The following is a 19,340-nucleotide window of genomic DNA, read 5'->3' as shown; positions in this document are numbered from 1 at the left end:
AAAATGTACAATAATATGGAATATGTTTACTGTAATATAACTCTATAGCTAATTTCATTGCTTCAGCATTATTTTATATGATATAATTGAATCATATATAAAAGACAGGACTTTTTTAATATAAAAGACAAATGATCCGCATGATTTCACTGTGGACATTGGCTGAAGAATGACATGATAACAGGCCAGGGTAACCTAACCTCTACTGATAATTATGTTCAAATAAGTTGACAGAAGTCTTGTCTTTTGTACAATTTGATATTCCCTTAAAAATAATCATTAATTTAAGAATTAATACTTGGTCAGCAAAAAACTACTATAAAAGGTCTGTTTCTCTGAGGAGATCTTCACACACCATCAGCCATGAGAGCTGTTGTGCTTGCCCTGACTGTAGCCCTTGTGGGTAAGTCAAAATATATTTATACACATTTCTTCTTCTTCTCTTTTTAGCTCTTTAGAAAAAAAATCTTTAAAAAATTAGAACTTGAAAACTAAATTAAAAAAGTTTTTCACTAAATATTTATTCTGTTTCTTTCAGCGACTCAACAGATCAACCTTGGTAGGTAATATGATATGGCAAATTAGTTTTAAGTGGTAATTTAGACTGCATTATTGCTTAAAAGTAATGACCAGTAAAAGTAATTGACTACGATCACAAATTCTGTACACTTTTCAGTTCCTGAGTTTGCCCCTGATAAGACCTATGTGTACAAGTATGAGGCTCTGCTCTTGGGTGGTCTTCCTCAAGAAGGTCTGGCCAGAGCAGGAATAAAAGTCAGCAGCAAGGTTCACCTCAGTGCCGTGACAGAGAACATCTTCCTGATGAAGGTAATGACCATTGAGAACTGTAAACACTGTAGGTGTTCCACACTGACAGAAAAAAAAAGAAGAAAAAAAGTGTTAGCAAGATCTAGTTACAATAGCAGCAATACCCTCATTGAAAATAAATATGTTTCCTTACAGTTCATGGATCCTCTACTCCACGAGTATGCAGGCATTTGGCCCAAGGATCCATTTGTTCCTGCCACTAAGCTCACCTCAGCTCTGGCTGCTCAGCTTCAGATTCCCATCAAGTTTGAGTATGCTAATGGTGTGGTTGGAAAGGTATTTGCCCCTGCAGGAGTCTCCCCTACAGTACTGAACCTGCACAGAGGAATCCTCAACATCCTTCAGCTCAACCTCAAAAAGACCCAGAACATCTATGAGCTGCAAGAGGTAAGAAAGTGATCCTAGTTTCCATGTTTTTGATCTTTTTTGAGTTCTGCAATCTAATTCTTTGACTTGTCCTTCAAGGCTGGAGTTCAGGGAGTGTGCAGGACCCACTACATCATCAATGAGGATCCAAAGGCCAACCACATTATTGTCACCAAGTCTAAGGATCTGAGCCACTGCCAGGAGAGAATCATGAAGGACATCGGTTTGGCGTACACTGAGAGGTGTGCTGAATGCACAGAGGTAATGAAGAAGACTGGAAAGAATTGAAATGAAAATGCCAAGAGTCAAATGGTCACATACCTTTCTCCCAACAGAGGGTCAAGAGTCTGATTGAAACTGCATCTTACAACTACATCATGAAACCATCTTCTGCCGGTGTACTGATCGCTGAAGCAACAGTTGAGGAAGTGCATCAGTTTTCACCCTTTAATGAGATCCATGGTGCTGCCCAGATGGAAGCAAAGTAAGATTGGTCCTCTGTGAGATTTCTCTTAAAATATGAAGTATCAATATTACTAATAAATAAATAAATAAATATATTTTTTCCAGACAAACCTTGACTTTTGTTGAGATTGAGAAGACGCCTGTTGTTCCAATCACAGCTGATTACTTGGCCCGTGGATCCCTGCAGTATGAGTTTTCAACTGAAATTCTTCAGACCCCCATTCAACTCCTGAAGATCAGTGATGCACCAGCTCAGGTATTATTAATTACTTAACATCTTTAACAGTCTCCAAGTCAAAGCCTTTGATCCATGAAGACGTCATCTGAGTGTTGCCCTTACTTTTTCTAGATTATCGAGGTCTTAAAGCACCTTGCTGAAAACAATGTGGCCATGGTCCATGAGGATGCTCCACTTAAGTTTCTTGAGCTCATCCAGCTCCTGCGTGTTGCCACCTTGGAGAATATTGAGGCTATCTGGGCTCAGTTCAAGGACAAACCAGTTTACAGGTACAATGTTTGAGCAATAAGTTCATAGGAATATAGTTCAAGGATTTTTTTTATTATGAACATATTTTGAAAATAATTAATCTGTTAGGCGCTGGCTTCTGGATGCTCTTCCTGCTGTTGGCACACCAGTCATTGTAAAATTCATCAAGGAGAAGTTCCTGGTTGGTGAACTTTCCATTCCTGAGTTCATTCAGGCTCTTGTGGTTGCACTGCAAATGGTCACTGCTGATTTGGACACCATCCAGTTGACAGCTGTGGGTAAAATCTTACTATACTCAAAGTGCTGTTCTTCAAATATGACCAAAATCAAATTAATCATTTCTGTATGTTGCTGAATAGAGTTTGGCTATGCACGAGAAAATCGCCACAATCCCAGCTCTTCGTGAAGTCGTCATGCTTGGATATGGTTCCATGATTGCCAAACACTGTGTTGCAGTTCCCACTTGCTCCTCCGAGCTCCTCAAGGTAAACACCTCAAGATATCCACAAATTTCTGTCATGGACATACTATAATATTTTATATTTGTCTAACTGTATGTGCCTCAAACTCCTCAGCCCATCCATGATATTGCTACAGAGGCCATTTCTAAGAATGACATTCCTGAAATCACTTTGGCTCTGAAAGTTCTGGGCAATGCTGGTCACCCTGCTAGTCTTAAACCCATCATGAAGCTCCTACCTGGACTGAGAACTGCAGCTACTTCTCTGCCTCTTAGAGTCCAGGTTGATGCCATCTTGGCCCTGAGGAACATTGCCAAGAAAGAGCCCAAACTGGTAAGTGTCAGACATTGTAGGAATAAATTACTGTAAAAGATTATACACATTTTCTTCCAATAAAATGCTAACCTTGTTTCTTGCCTCAGGTTCAGCCAGTGGCCCTGCAGCTTGTATTGGACAGGGCTCTCCACCCTGAAGTGCGTATGGTTGCTTGTATTGTGTTGTTTGAGTCCAAGCCCTCAGTGGCTCTCGTCTCCAATCTTGCTGGTGCTTTGAAGACTGAGACTAACATGCATGTTGCAAGCTTTGCCTATTCCCACATCAAGTCCTTGACCAGAATCACTGCTCCGGATATGGCATCTGTGTAAGAACAACAGAAATATTTCTCACATATTTTACTTAATCATATAAAATGAGCACAAGTCAGAGGTAATCATGGTTGTCCATTTCAGTGCGGGTGCAGCTAATGTTGCCATCAAGCTCATGAGTCGCAAACTGGACAGGCTTAGCTTCCGTTTCAGCAGAGCCGTTCAGCTGGACTTCTATCATAGTGAGTCTTGCCATTTTTTAGAGAGAGCTAAAAAAAAAAAGGTTTCTTGGGTGTTTCTTAAAATGTGTAACAAAAAGATTCCTGACACATTAAATGTATTCTTACCTCTGTCCCTGTGCAGCTCCTCTTATGACTGGAGCTGCTGGTAGTGCCTACATGATCAATGATGCCGCCACCATCCTGCCCAGAGCTGTTGTAGCTAAAGCACGTGCTTACCTGGCTGGAGCTGCTGCTGATGTTCTTGAGGTGGGACAACATAGACTTAAAAAAAACTGATTCATGGTTTTAAAATATTTTCAGACTTCACTCAATTGATCCTTTCAAACAGATCGGTGTGAGAACTGAAGGAATCCAGGAGGCTCTTCTGCAATCTCCTGCTGCAGATGAAAGTGTTGACCGTATCACAAAGATCAAGCGCACACTGAGAGCTGTACGTTTTAATGTCCGGTGTACAGTATAATTGTGTACTTTTAAGTAATATTATAAACATGATATAGGCAAAATATATATAACTTCTCTGTTTTAACACCTCAAGCTCACGAACTGGAAGGCCTTTCCAACCAATCAGCCATTGGCTTCAGCCTATATCAAATTACTTGGACAAGAAGTGGCTTATTTCAACATTGACAAGACCATAATTGAAGAAGCAATACCGGTATTGTGTTTTAGCTCATGTCTACTCTCTCATTATCATATGTTTTTGAGATCTGTCTCACAAATAATTCTCACAATTAGAATTAAGTTTCTCATAAACACTATCCCCAGATGGTCACTGGACCCAAACCACGTGAACTGTTGAAGAGTGCCCTTAAAGCTTTGCAGGAAGGAGTTGCCTTCCAGTATGCCAAACCCCTGCTTGCATCTGAAGTGCGTCGTATCTTGCCAACAGCAGTTGGTTTGCCCATGGAGCTCAGTTTGTACACTGCTGCTGTCGCTGCTGCAAGTCTCAATGGTATGTTTTTTTTTCTTAGAATTTTTTATCCTTTCCTTGGATATGAGGGTGTCACATTGAAGGTTGATGTTGATCTGTTCATCCCTCTAGTTAAGGCCACCATTACACCTCCTCTTCCTGAGGAGATTGAGACTATGACTCTTGAGCAGCTCAAGAAGACTGATATTCAACTCCAGGCTGAAGCTAGACCAAGGTACACTTTTGCAGCTACATTCATGAAGATGAGATATAATGTACATGACAACAGTTTTACAAACAATCTCCCTTATTCTTATTTCAGTATTGCTCTCCAGACCTTTGCTGTGATGGGAGTGAACACTGCCTTGATCCAAGCTGCTGTTATGGCAAGAGGAAAGATCCGTACTATTGCCCCTGGAAAAGTGGTTGCAAGAGCAGACATTCTCAAGGGCAACTACAAGGTGGAGGCTCTGCCTGTTGAGCTTCCTGAACACATTGCTGATGTGAGGTAATGCAATCTTAGTCAGACCAGTGTAGAAAACATTCTAAATCAAATCATAAACCATTCAAAATGTTTCTGAAATTGAGACATGACCCATTTTTTTCTTACTCCAACAGCTTTGAGACTCTTGCTGTGGTCAGAAACATTGAAGAGCCCAACGCTGAGAGGATTGTTCCGTTAGTACCTGAGCTGGCCACTCCTGCTGATTATTTGGTACATTTTGAACACACAGATTATGGATGTGTTAGTATGCTGAACATTCATTTGCTTTAAGTTTTAAAACAGCAAGGCATGAGATGTAATTCTTAATTATTCTTTTCAGTCCTCTGAAACACCAGATGAGACTCCCGTGAGAGCTGCTGCTCCATTTCACAAGACTCTCTGTCTTGCTGTCCCATACATTGAAATCAAGGGGTGCGTTGAGGTGCACTCTCACAATGCTGCTTTTATCAGAAACTCTCCTCTCTTCTACATAATTGGACAGCACTCAGCCCGTGCTGCACTGACAAGAGGTATTCATTCAGAGAAGATTACACTGATTAAAAATTTGCAGACAAAATAATAATAGTCATTTTGGCTTTAGCTGAAGGTCCTGCAGTTGAAAGACTGGAGCTTGAAGTCCAAGTTGGTCCTAGAGCTGCTGAGAGACTCCTTAAGCAAATCAGTCTCATTGATGAAGAGACTCCAGAAGGAAAGGCCTTCCTGTTGAAACTGAGGGAAATTCTGGAGACTGAAGACAAAAATGCGTCCGTCTCTTCTGAAAGCAGCAGTAGCAGCCGCAGCAGCAGCCGCAGCAGCAGCAGCAGTTCAAGCTCCTCCATGTCCAGCTCTCGTATGAGTAAGGTGAGGACGTGGAATGTAGCGTGTTGGTTAGGTAGCCAATATTTGTGTCATAAATATATTTTTTCACTGAATCATTTTATATGGATTTTTAGACTGCCACTATCATGGAGCCCTTCAAGAAATTCCACAAAGATCGGGTAACTACTAAAAAGCCATTTTTTTATATTATTACTTTAGATTATATCGATTACTTATTACAAAACTTATTTTTTTCTTATTTTTTGCCAGTTCTTGGCACCCCATGGTGCTTCAAAGGCAGTAAGCAGTGGAAGCACTGCATCTAGCTTTGAGGCTCTCCAGAAACAGGTGAATCAATTAGTGTCATTAATAAGTTAACATATGAACATATAACCCAAAGGTGACATTTTGTACCAAAATCCACTTAAATTGATTATGGTTTATGCTTTCAGGCTAAGTTCCTCGGAAATGATCTTCCACCTGTTTTTGCTGTCATTGCCCGTGCTGTGAGAGTTGACCACAAGCTGCTGGGCTACCAACTTGCTGCTTACTTTGACAAGCCAACAGCAAGAGTGCAGCTCGTTGTTTCCTCCATCGCTGAAAATGACAACCTGAAGATCTGTGCTGATGGTGCCCTGCTGAGCAAGCACAAAGTCACTGTAAGACTGGAACTATTATCGAAATTCTTTTCTCAAGTGAAATAATTTACATCATTACCATCGTTTGAACACAAATGTCCTTCAGGCCAAGGTTGCTTGGGGTGAAGAATGCCAACAGTATGCAGTCACTGCTAAAGCTGAAGCCGGTGTCCTGGGCGAATTCCCTGCTGCACGTCTAGAGCTGGAATGGGAGAGGCTGCCAATAATTGTCACCACATACGCCAAAAAGTAATGTTCAGCAACACTGAATGACAAATGTATTGTATAGTTTAGAAAATGGCACTGGTTTAATCTGCTCTTCTTTGTGCATCCCTTCACAATAAGGCTGTCTAAGCACATCCCTATGGCGGCTCTCCAGACGGGCTTTAGACTAGAAAGAGCAACGAACAGTGAGAAAGAGATTGAACTGACTGCAGCCTTGCCAACTCAGAGATCCTTGAATGTCATTGCTAGGATTCCAGAGGTGAAATAGTTTTCCGTTAAATTATGACTCTCACAGAGATATAATAAGAAAATTCAACAAATTATTTTTGTTCCTGCTGCTCTAGATGACACTGTCAAGGATGGATATTCGTCTCCCTGTCGCTGTTCCCATCAATCCAGACGGAACTCTTTCCATTCATATCGATGAGGACATTCTCTCCTGGATCCAGAAACATATCAAGGAAGAATAAGACATGAAGAATTACATTTTACATTTTCAGAAGAAAATGTGAGCTGTATTTATGTAGAATTGATTGTTCTTTGACAGTTTAACTGAATACATTAACAATGTTGTGATGTGTGTAATGTAATGCAATGCAATCTAATGTTAATAAATACCCTGCAAGTCTCAGAAATGTGTGAACTGCTTTCATTTTACAATAACACTAAAAGGCCTCATCAAAAAAATATGTCTTAAGACGAATTTTAAACATGTTTACAGTGGTAGATGATCTGACATTGGTAAACCATTCCACAACTTTTGGGCAGCAACTGAGAAAGTGCAATCTCCTTTAAGTGTGACCGAGAAATTTCTAGGAGCAGCAGATTTTGGGATCTCAGAGACCTGTGTGAGCAACTAAAATGTATAAGCTCAGAAACATATTTTTGTGCCAGTCCATGCAGAGATTTAAAAGTATACAAAAGTAACTTGTACTTTATTCTAAAATGAACTGGTAGCCAGTGTAAAGAGGCCAGAATTGGGGATATATGATCCCTCTTTCTTATTGTTGTCAGCAACCTTGCTGCCGCATTTTGTACTCTCTGAAGATGTGACAGCGAAGACTGACTTACACCCAGGTACAAAACATTGCAGTAATCAAGATGTGAAGAAATAAAAGCATGAATTACTTTCTCCAGATGACTGAAAGATTCGCAATTGAAAGAAACTAATCATCACAAGTGAACTGATTCGTCTGTCAAACTTTAACTCTGTGTAAGATAAAACCCAGATTCTTAACCTATGTATTCAGATTGGATGACAGAGGACCTAGATTTGTTGCTATATTATTTGCACAGCTACTAGGTCAGACCGTGGAGTTCAGTTCATCTCTAATGTCTGGAAGGCCTTCTTCAAGCTCCTAGATGTGACCGCAAGTCTGTCATCGGGCAACCATCCCCAAACCAATGGGCAGACGGAAGGGAAGGTCCAGGAAATCGGGCGATTCCTCCAAACCTTCTGCTGCAGCCACCAGAACTCTTGAAGCCAGTTTCCAACATGGGCAGAGTACGCTCAGAATTACTTGCGCCAGAGGAACACCGGCCTGACTCCTTTCCAGTGCATACTCGAATACCAACCGCCCATGTTCCAATGGTCAGGGGAACCCTCCAACGTTCCTCCAACAAGCCATCCATCGTAGAAGACAGAGGAGTCTACTCAGTTCAGTTTTGTTTTGACTCCCAGCGACGAGGTGGTCGATTAGAGTACCTTGTTGACTGGCAGGGGTACAGTCCAGAAGAGGGTTATTGGGTTCCTAGAGATGACATAGATGACCCTGATCTACTTACCTCTTTCTTTGAGAACCGTCCAAATTAGAGGGCGACCATCACGACGTCTCAGGAGCGGGCCGTGGAGGGGGTATACAGTCAGGGATCCGCCACGCTCCACCTTCACTCCCTCACAAGGCTCACTCTCACCAGAGTGCTGATTACAACCATCTGTCACCAATCACCACACTCATCAGTACCCTCTACAAAATCCTACACCACAGACACCATCATTGTCTGGTCTGAACTAGGACTCACCCAAGTTGTGGATATTCCTTACCTGCGATACCTACCTCTGTGTTCTTTTCCTTGGCTCCAAACCTGCCTGTCTCCAGTTCTCCAACTCCCTGTAAGAGAAAACATCTAATTTATGTAGTACTCAGCGTTATACTGGTGTGTAGGTTGCGTGTGGTGCAACGTACCCGTGTCCCATTGCTTCATCATCATCGTCTTCATGGTTGTTGTCTGCCTGCAATATACTTACCATCTATCTGTTTGAATAAAGACTGTTTATTGTTTCTCACTACACAGCAAAATTTCCAGTGTAGTTTTGAGTTGTTTTTATGGTGTTAATTTATCAGAGTTAAAAAGTGTTGATTCTGGTGTTAATTTGAATGGCATCAACACTTGCAGAGTAAATCAGTGGTCGGAGTCAGCGTAATTACAGCGAGTTGACATAATTGACACTGGTGATGAGTTGATCCAATTTCCGGTTCTTGCACTTCATTTCCTTTTGGATTAATGGCGGACGACCACGAGGAGAGGAGTGTTCAAACAGGTATAATACTTTATAACCACTTGATTTTTTTAACCAATTTTCATGTTTAGTTTACATTTATCACCATTCAGAATAATATTAGTACATTTCTCAACATTGCCTGAGTGCTAACATTATTTTCTTTCAGATAACACGACAGACCACCGTTCGGATCTCGAGGCCGTTTTGCTAGTTCGCTGGCAAATTGAGGTAAGAGTTGCAGTTTATGTTAGTTAGCAGTTTTAAGCTTATCCTTTCTTATATTTTAGAATCTGGGATAGATAACAGCATAATTTCTCTGATTTGTTATAACGCAAATAACGTAGCATCCACATTCCCCTTCTTGGGGCTCACGTTATTTGTTTTGCCAAAATAACGTGCATTGTAAAGCATTTTTATCTCCAATATTTTAGTATAACTGTGCACTTGTTCCACAGATAATCTCTGACTGTTTAAGTGAGCAGCGATCACGCGCGAATCTATTTTATTTTATTTTATTTTTTTAACCTTGAACGCGCAGCTTCGTATGGTCTGGAATTTAAGTTATATAGCGTTTAAGTTACTCTTAACGTTATCTACAAGGTAAAATGCAGCGAAGGTAAAAGGCAGCAGAGATAAATTATCAGATAATCAAGTAAGTTACTTGCAGCTAAGCGTTTTGCCAGTGCATGACTATGAACTAATGTTTGCTCATCAAATGAGGTACGTGCACGCTTCATCTGTAATCGTACATGATAGTAGAGACTAATTAATTTGCTGCAACTTCACTTTAATGTAAAATTTGTGGGGTGACAAATGGAGCTTCTTACAACAGCAGCTCGCTGGAACTTATTTAATAGTAACAACAACGTCATAATCTGCATCTTTCTTGACCAACAGCTTTCATCATGCTGGTTAAAGTTCAGTATCAAGGTGTAAAGAAATTTGTGAAATTGCTCAGTGATCGTACGTTCCAAGATTTTATCAATGAAGGTAAGTGAAGAAGCTTAATTGTGCTATTTCTTAGAAATGTACTTAAATCATATAGCAATATGGTATAATCCCACTCAAGTCCACAGGGCTTGTGTATGTTAACACTTTACAATAAGGTCTCAATTGTTAACATTAATGTGGTAACTAACTTTAGTATTAGTTAATAAAATACTGTTTTGTTGTTGTTCATTTTAGTTCATAGTGCATTCATGTTAAAGAGACAACTTTTGAAATACATTTTTATATATGTATTAGAAAATGTTGATTAACAATAACAAATGCTGTAGAAGTATTGTTCATTCTTAGTCCATGTTAACTAATTAAACACACACACATATATATATATATATATATATATATATATATATATATATATATAATTCTTCTTTTTTTTTCATGCTATTGTTAATTACTTTTCAGTTAAAAGCAAATTTGGTTTGGCAAGAACAGCAGCTCTTCAAGTCTTTGACGACTCCGACACCAATGTGGAAGAGGACATCTTCCATGAATTGATCGAAAGCAGTCCACATTTATGCCTAACTGTAAGATGTCTGGAAGAAAATATTTCTGCTGGCTTGTCTGATGGTAAGTCTATAATAACACTTTAGCCATACTTTCAAGGACTCCGTGTCATCCTGGGGACAAAATGCATTTGGGTCAGATAAACACATTTAACTTTTAGCAGACACTAATACAAAAAGGGATTCATCATGAGACGGCAATAACTTGAGAAGTGCTAATAATGCAAACATTGTCTAAAATAGTCCAGGCTGCTACATTAGCAGGATACAATTAAGTGCTCACTTATCAGTTTATTGAATATTGTCACAGATTTGTTTGGGTTAATATCTAAAACAGGGATCTGGAGTTTTTGAGATCCAGTGATGAAAAGGTGGACAAAAGGATCTGGTGGTAAACAGTGTCAACTGCATCTAGATATATCAGAATGAGAACTTGCAATATTGTATCCTTATTTTTATTATTTTAAAGGGTTGGTTCACCCAAAAATTAACATTATTTACTCAATTACTCATCCTCATGTCGTTCCAAACCTGTAAGACCTTCATTCATCTGCAGAACACAAATGAAGACATTTTCGATGAAATCCGAGAGCTTTCTGAACCATCCATAGGCAGCAACGTAATTACCATTTTCAAGGCTCAGAAAGGTAGTAAATACATCGTTAAAATAGTCCATGTGACTCAACTTTAATGTTATGAAACGACGAGAATACTTTCAGTGGGCAAAAACAACGACTTTATTCAACAATCTCTTCTCTTCCATGTCATTCTACTACACTATCCATGTAGTAAAGGGCAACACAGCACTTGGCCTTGAAAGTTGCAATGATGTTGCTGCCTATGGATGGTTCAGAAAGCTCTGATTTTATCAAAAATATCTTAATCTGTCTTTCCGAAGATGAACGGAGGTCTTAATTTTTGCTAAACTAACCCTTTAATTTGATTGTGATTAAATTCTTGCTTCAGAAGTAAAGAACATTTTGACAAAGCCCTTTTTGATTTAATGCCTTTAGAGAAAACATTAAAATTGTTTTGCTTTTCCCTGTCAAGAGTTTTCACCCACAAGATCCTCAACCCCCAGCACATGCACTGATACACTATCTCTCTCTTCAACTGACCATGAAGAGACAGAGAGAGCAGTGCAAAATCAAACAGCAATAGTCAGCAACAGTTTTAACATAGACGCTGAAAAGGCAAAACGGGTATGTATGCGTGTTTTTCCTTATGGTTAACTTGTCCCTATAATAATTCTTTCACCATTTTAATAGTCTTCATGTGTTCACCTGTATTGTGGTCATGTTTAATCAGATTGTCCAAGATGCACTGGAAAAAAAATCTGGTGGTGAGGAAGTGCTTGAAGAATACCAGACAACTAAAACTTTAAAGCACAGCACCAGACGTCAGCTTGTTAATATTGTTGTCAGTCACATGACAGAGATTCATGGGTAAAACTTCAGTGCACAGATGCATGAATTACACACAGCTGTCAATTGATGTAGAAAACAAGGTTAAGTTTACCATTAACCATATATATATTTTTTTACATTGCAGGAGGATCCCCACCCGCAAACAGCGGGAAACTTATGCTTTGGGCATTATTACTCTTTTTCCTAGCCTGAGAGACCCATTTTCAACAAAGGGCTATGTAAGAATCCTTTGTATTGATGTACTTGAAATATACAATCTAGTTTGACATGAAGTTAAATGCTCTTTTTTTTGTGGCATGTAATGGTAGTTTCTGTCTATCTATCTAACATAATGACTGTTCAGATTTTTCAAAAATTGTTCATCTTTTTGACAGGAGCATTTCTACGATCCAGAAAAGGGAACAGGGTTCATCTCCTGGCGCCTTAAAACTTTGTCGAGGAAGAACCCAAAACGTGTTCGTTTGGAGATGACTGAAAGTGGAGGACCAAGTCGACGAAGGAGGATAGATGATGTGCAACAACTTGAAGGAGATGCATGCAGAGAGGCAATTTCTTTCCTTGTCCACACAGCTGATGAAGGTGAAGTTATGCAGAAGATGAAGGAAACGTTTAAGCATAGACAAGAACTGGTACATAATCCTGAAAGATCAGCTGACGTCCTTGATGTCTTCCCAAGATATTTGGATGTAAAAGGATTGGTAAATGAAACATTTATTCTACTTATTCTACAAAGATTGTTTTAAGTGTGTTTTAGATTTGCCTGCTTTTTTTCTTATGAGGTTACACTTTAACATAATTGCTACTTTTTACTCATTCGTTCATAAATTTATCTCTCTTGCTCGTACATGCCTTTCAGACATAGTGATAGATTATGAAAGAATTTAAGTAAATACACATTCATGATTTCTTAGTCTATCAAAACATGTGCACACTATCCATTTTGGTGGTAAAGGATGGAAAAAGTCCCAAGTAACCTCTTAGCAATCTTGTAATATGCTTTGTCATTAGATAAATCAGGACTTTTCTCTGCTGTTCGATGCTGAAACATCCAACAAGTTTCTTAAGAGGTGGGAGACGGCATTCAAGCAAAAGGTCATCAACGAAGCCAAGTCTCTTACTTCAACAGCAGAAATTCGGTGTCTTCTCAATGCAGCAGGTGGACAAGGATCTGAAAATGGTTGGCATGATTTGTGCGGATGTCATAATTTCATATTTGCTCTGGTTTCTTGTTATTGTGAGCACTGAATCTTTTTTTTGTTTGTTTGTTTAATCTTAAATCTCAGATTGGGACAGTGACATGTCATCTGTCCTGCTGCTGTTGCATCTCCTGCCGCCTCCTCCAGGGAGGAAGAAGACTAAGATCAGTCCAACAGAGGCTGTTGACAGACTTGTGCATTTCCATAAGGTAAAACTCACAATACTGTTGCAAAGTCATTGTGAACATTTCAATTAAAATTTGGGTTATAAACCCTAAAATGCAGTGGTTTTTATTCATGGTCCTTGGGACTGAACCCTCTGCACATTTTGTCTCTCTGACCTGACAAAGATATTTTGGGTAAACTAACCCTTTAGTTAAGTTCATGGAGCTCTTACCTAATGAGGTGAAGATCTGAAACAGGTTTGTTGAATAAGGGAGACATACAACATGTGCAGAGCCATTGGTCCACGGTACCAGGATTGAAAATTGCTGTCATAATGTGACCGTCTAATTGTACCTTTTAGAATTGCATGCATTCAGTTGCATTCTATTGACCTACAGCTCTCGGATTTCCATGTACAACTCTTTGTTCTAATAAAGTAAGTCAGTCACATAGCTTGGTTTGGCTGAGGGTGTATCAGCAAATTTCTTTTCTTGTGGTGAGAGGCGGGGCGGGTGATTACTTTAATAGTTATTCTTTCACTGTAATACACAAAGCATGATACCAACTGGTTTTGTCAGGCACATATTGGGTTAAGGTGTGTCATATAGGTTTTTTTATTATTATTATTGATTTTAATTCTATTTTTTTTGTTCATTTGAATGTGAGGACGTTACCAGTACCAGGTTTAATGCATTTATCATTTCACATTGTAATTAGTTTTTTTTTTTCCTGTATGTTTAATAAATTTTTTTTTCTCAGTCCTGCACCAGTATTGAAGGCCATCTCAGTGGGAGGGAGGGCCACCAGCCATTTCTACTGGGATCAGGAAGGATCAAGGGCAGGATCGACCACTTTTACGTCGCTGTGGACAAGCGCCTTATCCCTTGCTCTGGAACCAGCTCCTTAAGTGCCTTTGATGAACTTTTCAAAGTTCACTATGTCTTCAACTTGTCCTACGAGGAAGCCTTGGTCAACTTCTTTACCTTCCTGCAGACCACAGTTTACAACATAGATGTTGGTCTTTTAAGTGAGTCTCCCAGAGTAAGGGAACTGCGTGCAAAGTTTTTAAATTAGTTTACATGTTAAAGTGTTTCCTCTGTAAAAGTTTGCATGCAAACAGCCACTCTTTGATAGCTCATTTAAGAGTCACACACAGTTTCTATCCTTCGTTAAAGTTTAAGTTGTTGTGTGCACAGAGTGGCTGTAGTCGGCAGTTTTGCTCATATTCTGGGTTTCGAAAGCATTTGAACCGTTTTCATGCTGTTGATGGCTGTCCCACTTTTGATTTGTCATCTGGTGAACTGTCATCTCAAAATGTTGATGATAATCAGTCAGGTTCTTTGTTTGTTGGAGAAAGTGATCCCCAAGTTGCTCTCATTGAGAATGTTACCTTTTCCAGGAGAGAAACGGCAGATATATGTGCCTCAATTGTGGCCAAATTACAGTGCAGTGGAGTAGCCAATAGCTTGGTATCATCTGTTGTTTCAGACCTTGAGGACCTCACCACGGAACTGCATAGCCAAACTCGTCAAGATGTGATTTCTGTCATTCCTCTTAATAACCCTGTCAGATCAGCTGTCGAAGATAGTTTAGAGCATTTTGAGAGTCCCTTTTCTATGTTTAACACCGAAACTAAAAGAACTAATTATTTCGTTGACAAATGGGGTGTTGTGGAGCCTGTTGAAATTGTGCTTGGCATGAGATACGACATGAGGAGAAACAAAAAGACTGGATGTTATGATCAGGTCCCAGTAAAAGATACATATGTGTATGTCCCAATTTTGGAAACATTAAAATTTATGTGTCGAAATGTAGATGTATGTACTCTGCTGGCAGAATTTACAGGAATGCAGAAATCACATTTTGAGGACTTTTGTGATGGAAGTTACTTCCAGAGTCATCCATTATTCTCAAAACATCCCAGTGCTTTACAAATTCAGGTGTACTACGATGAATTTGAAACCGCAAACCCTCTTGGTTCTAAACGTGGGGTACACAAGGTTGGTGCTCTTTATTTTGTGCTTCGAAATCTACCTCCCAAATTTAATTCGAGACTGATGAATATCCATTTGATTGCTCTATTTCATGCGCAAGATGTGAAAAAGTACGGTTTTGACCCCATCTTGGAACCATTGATTCGTGATATAAAGATTCTAGAGACGGATGGTATTGAACTACCCATATCAATGAGTAGAGTTTATGGCACAATATGTCAAGTAATTGGAGACAACTTGGGGATGCACTCAATACTTGGGTTCACAGAATCATTTAGTGGACATTACTCCTGTCGTCTATGTTTAACTGAAAAAGCTGATGTCCAGTTAGTTCACAACGAGGATGATTTTAGGGTTATTTTGCGTGATCGTTCAATTTATGAACAGCACTGTAGGGAGTTAGAATCTGACCCTCAACTTAAGTCAACACATGGCCTCAAAAGAAACTCAACACTCAATACTCTGCAGTATTTTCATGTGTGCCACAACTACTCTCTAGATGTGATGCATGACCTCCTGGAAGGAGTTGTGCAATTTGAAATGAAACTACTGTTTGAGTATCTTTCAGAAAAATTTGTTACACGAAGTGAATTGCTCTCCAGAATATATTCATATGATTATGGATATTTGGAGAGAAAAAATCGTCCTACAAAAGTTAATCTAGAGCACAGTGGAAATAGCATAGGGCTTAATTCTATCCAGGCACTCTGTCTTGTCAAAAACATTCCATTAGTGTTTGGTGATATTGTACCCTTAGGTGATCAAAATTGGCATTTGCTCCTGCTCTTGCTTCAAATTCTAAACCTGGTGTTTTCCCCTTGTATTTCTAAAGGTATGACTGTCCTCCTGAAGTATTTAACAATTGAGCACCATAAATTATTTAAAGAGTTGTATCCACACAAAAATTTGCTGCCCAAACACCATTTTATGGTGCATTATCCAGCCTGTATTCGCAAAATTGGACCATTAGTGCACATGTGGAGCATGAGGTTCGAGGCCAAGCATAAAGTTTTTAAGAGTACACTAAAGAATTTCAAAAACATCACCAAATCACTGGCAAAAAGTCATCAAATGTCAATAGGGTATCTTTGGGAAACGACACCATTGAGTCAAGTTGAGTGTGGACCAATGAAATCATTTTGTTGGAATGATGTTGACAATGGTGAAAAGTTGGCAGGAATGCTACAGAATCCCATGCAGACAAGCATGCATTCCATGAACTGGGTCAAAATAGATGGGACAGAATATAGACAAGACCTCATTGTATGCAATGAAATTGAGGATGAAATTCCTGTTTTCAGTCAGATTCGGAAAATACTTTTCATTGACAGCACTGTGTATTTTATTGTCGACAAACTTTTCACAGAACACTTTTCAGAACATTATCATGCATTTAAAGTACAGCGATACTGTGAGTTGAGTGAACTTGTAAAAGCCAACAGCTTGAAGTTCTACAGGCCTTTTGATCTGCAGTGTTTGTATGGGTCAGATGATGGTGAATATGTTGTACCTTCCTTTGTGTTGGTGTAATTGTTACATCTCTGTTGCTGTTGTTGAAAATAAAATTTCAAACCGATACAGTGTGTTGACTTAATTACCTGAATGCACATGCATTTTTTTAGTCAAATACCATTTACCTTAATCAGGATTTGTATGAACTTTATATTAGTGCTGAAATAAATCTCTTGGTGTTAAGATATTGACACACCTAGTGTACTTTCAACACTAACTTGGGTGTAAATGAGGGGGGGGGACACTAATGGTGTTAACGGTGAACACTAACAGTATTGTTTTTACACTAAGCAAGTGTAAAAAAAGTAACACTATTTAAAGTGTAAGTTTAACTCGATTTAGTGTGGACCTATATAAACCCCGAAAAAGTGTTAATTTTCACACTGTGAGTGTTAATTTAACACTTACAAATTTGCTGTGTACTTCTGCAAGTCTGTGTCCTGACAGTCCTTTTGGTTTTATATATTTGTTTTACTTTATTTTTAGCTTATAAATTTACTATCATAGACAAATGATCTTTCCTGATATCTGAAAATAGTCAAACACACTTGCCAATATGGTGAAGGGGTGTATTCTTGAATCAACTGCCGCTTCAATATATACTTTTGAGTGGTGTGTAATCAAGTAATTAATCAATATTTATTTTTCTAAATATTGAACAATTTGAATGACTTCAAGATTATGGGATTTAGGTAGTAACATAATCACTTGTCTTCTCACTGGAACATGCTCTCTCCTTGTTTTATTTTATTAAGAGAAGCACCCAACACATGTTAAAACATATTTACTCTTCTAGCTGACAATGACAGCCTAGGTCACTGAAGTCACTCAGTCTCCTACGTGACCAATTCACAAAGTATTTACTTTACTTTTCATCTTCAGTCACAAGAGAATAATGATGAATATTGTCTGAACCTCTTACTGAGAGAAAATACACCTTATCAATATGTTTTGGGAAAGTTTCCTGATCAGAGCTAGAGCTCGACCAACTCCAACCTTGAAGAAGCTGTGTATTTGTGTGTGTGACAGTATTCTTTGTTACAGGTCCTGAATTTTGTGAGGTAAGTAACTGGCACCCAGGGGAGATGAAATTACCATTATATGCACAAACTGGAGCCTAGAAATGCTGATTTGTGACCTTGGTGGGTAACTTTGTGCTTAAACCAGGATCCTTATCATCCAGATAATCAATGGAGATATGCTTCTGTCCATATGTGGAGATTTTCCAAGTTTATCTATGTCTTAACCAGTCAGAATCATTCAACCTGACGTGATGACGTAGTTTAGTGACCTGTGTTAGAGTATAATTGCTGCTGTATTGAGTGTGTACTGAAAGTTGCCTACAAACTCCTTGCTGAGTGTTGAAGATGATTTCTGCTGATGAAACTGCCAACTATTCTTCAGTAAAATGTTCTTCAATTGATTGCATCTTTGACTCCTGGTCTTCATCATATCTTGTCCTTGGGTCTTAACTGTGAATTCCCCTACAATAGTAAAATGACAGATTAGTCACACATTGCCATCTACAGACATTTGTAAATGAATAGACTGCCCCAATGCATCTGCAGTAACATCTAAGTACTTATCTGTGTATAACTCCATTCTTCACTACTTCTTTGTTGGAAACAAAATGTCCCTGCCATTCATTTGTTTTGAGATTCTTCAATAATTTGAATTTCATCGATATTTTGACCAAATTTAAAAGTATCTCCACCTTCACCCTGCCTTCATGTGATATCAGACAAATTACAAATACAAGTTTCCAACTGCAATGTTGGAATGTAAAGTTGGGAAAAAAAGGACAAAGTCAGGATTTAAAATGACAGTTTAAATTGTAAAAATTACAAGTTGGTCAGTAAACATGTTAACATTTTTACAGTGTTTTTTTTTATTCTTCTTTTTTTACAGTGTAGCCAATATGTGGGGCCTTTGCTTTATTGTGTTAGACAATGTGGGGCATTCAAATCAAAAAGGTTGAGAGCCACGGCACAAGAAGCTAGTTACTAACAAAAGTTTGTAAACCTTTGCACTTAATTTGCTTGCATAGTTCAGATTAATTTTTGGAGAACCACTGTGAAGTTGAGTTTACATGTCAACATCATCAGATATGTCTAGAGTCTATTATGCAAAGTCTATCATACATCAAAGCTCATCAAATGTAGTCCAATTGATCTTCCATTTTATTTATTTAGTAGTTATTTATTCTGTAGACTGGTTTACAATATGAATCTAATATCATTGCTTTATCAGAACATGGAAAAAAACGCACTTTTGTTTTCATTAATCTTGCCAATAAGTTTAATTTTTGCTGAAGTACTTCCACCAGCTTAATTTGTTTATTTGTAATTAGACAAAGCCAAATGCTGCAGTTTTGATTGACATGGGCAATTTCTGTTACCATTTATTTAAACAAGCTAAATCACACTGTTAGTAAAGCAGGACTGAAAGTAATTGTTAAATAACCATAATGCAACCAAAAATGTAGTTGAAAAAACAACTGTTAAAGAATTAAATAAGGTACCA

General features: G+C 38.6%; 2 protein-coding genes across 2 annotated transcripts; both read left to right on the top strand.

Annotated features, from left to right (window-relative positions):
• Positions 1-204: 204 nt before the first annotated feature.
• LOC311295418 (vitellogenin-like) lies at positions 205-7,144 on the top strand. Its single transcript, XM_084416789.1, has 28 exons — positions 205-403; positions 539-559; positions 677-828; positions 964-1,215; positions 1,294-1,455; positions 1,530-1,678; positions 1,765-1,915; positions 2,009-2,166; positions 2,255-2,420; positions 2,506-2,631; positions 2,722-2,940; positions 3,030-3,247; positions 3,336-3,433; positions 3,555-3,679; positions 3,762-3,863; positions 3,969-4,088; positions 4,199-4,385; positions 4,476-4,578; positions 4,666-4,851; positions 4,962-5,058; positions 5,168-5,357; positions 5,429-5,688; positions 5,781-5,825; positions 5,917-5,994; positions 6,099-6,305; positions 6,391-6,533; positions 6,630-6,768; positions 6,854-7,144. The coding sequence occupies exons 1-28, from the start codon at positions 364-366 to the stop codon at positions 6,977-6,979; spliced, it is 4,020 nt and encodes a 1,339-aa protein (XP_084272915.1). The 5' UTR covers positions 205-363; the 3' UTR covers positions 6,980-7,144.
• Positions 7,145-8,910: 1,766 nt separating this feature from the next.
• Positions 8,911-14,526, top strand: LOC311295420 (uncharacterized protein). The gene is made up of 11 exons (XM_084416791.1): positions 8,911-9,051; positions 9,179-9,240; positions 9,910-10,002; positions 10,423-10,587; positions 11,574-11,725; positions 11,832-11,968; positions 12,075-12,168; positions 12,325-12,648; positions 12,959-13,127; positions 13,234-13,355; positions 14,071-14,526. The coding sequence occupies exons 3-11, from the start codon at positions 9,918-9,920 to the stop codon at positions 14,383-14,385; spliced, it is 1,563 nt and encodes a 520-aa protein (XP_084272917.1). The 5' UTR covers positions 8,911-9,051; positions 9,179-9,240; positions 9,910-9,917; the 3' UTR covers positions 14,386-14,526.
• The last annotated feature ends 4,814 nt before the right edge of the window (positions 14,527-19,340 follow it).

The sequence above is a fragment of the Rutilus rutilus genome, assembly GCF_951802725.1.
Source record: "Rutilus rutilus genome assembly, chromosome: 8".
Lineage (NCBI taxonomy): Eukaryota > Metazoa > Chordata > Actinopteri > Cypriniformes > Leuciscidae > Rutilus > Rutilus rutilus.
Note: the sequence above shows the minus strand (reverse complement) of the source record. Positions and strands in the feature narration are given on the sequence as shown.

Coding starts and splice junctions, on each gene's coding strand:
- LOC311295420 (XM_084416791.1), top strand. CDS start 9,918: ATGCTGGTTAAAGTTCAGTATCAAGGTGTAAAGAAATTTGTGAAATTG. Junction 10,588..11,573: donor TTCTGCTGGCTTGTCTGATG/GTAAGTCTATAA, acceptor TTCCCTGTCAAG/AGTTTTCACCCACAAGATCC. Junction 11,726..11,831: donor ACGCTGAAAAGGCAAAACGG/GTATGTATGCGT, acceptor ATGTTTAATCAG/ATTGTCCAAGATGCACTGGA.
- LOC311295418 (XM_084416789.1), top strand. CDS start 364: ATGAGAGCTGTTGTGCTTGCCCTGACTGTAGCCCTTGTGG. Junction 404..538: donor CCTGACTGTAGCCCTTGTGG/GTAAGTCAAAAT, acceptor TGTTTCTTTCAG/CGACTCAACAGATCAACCTT. Junction 1,216..1,293: donor ACATCTATGAGCTGCAAGAG/GTAAGAAAGTGA, acceptor TTGTCCTTCAAG/GCTGGAGTTCAGGGAGTGTG.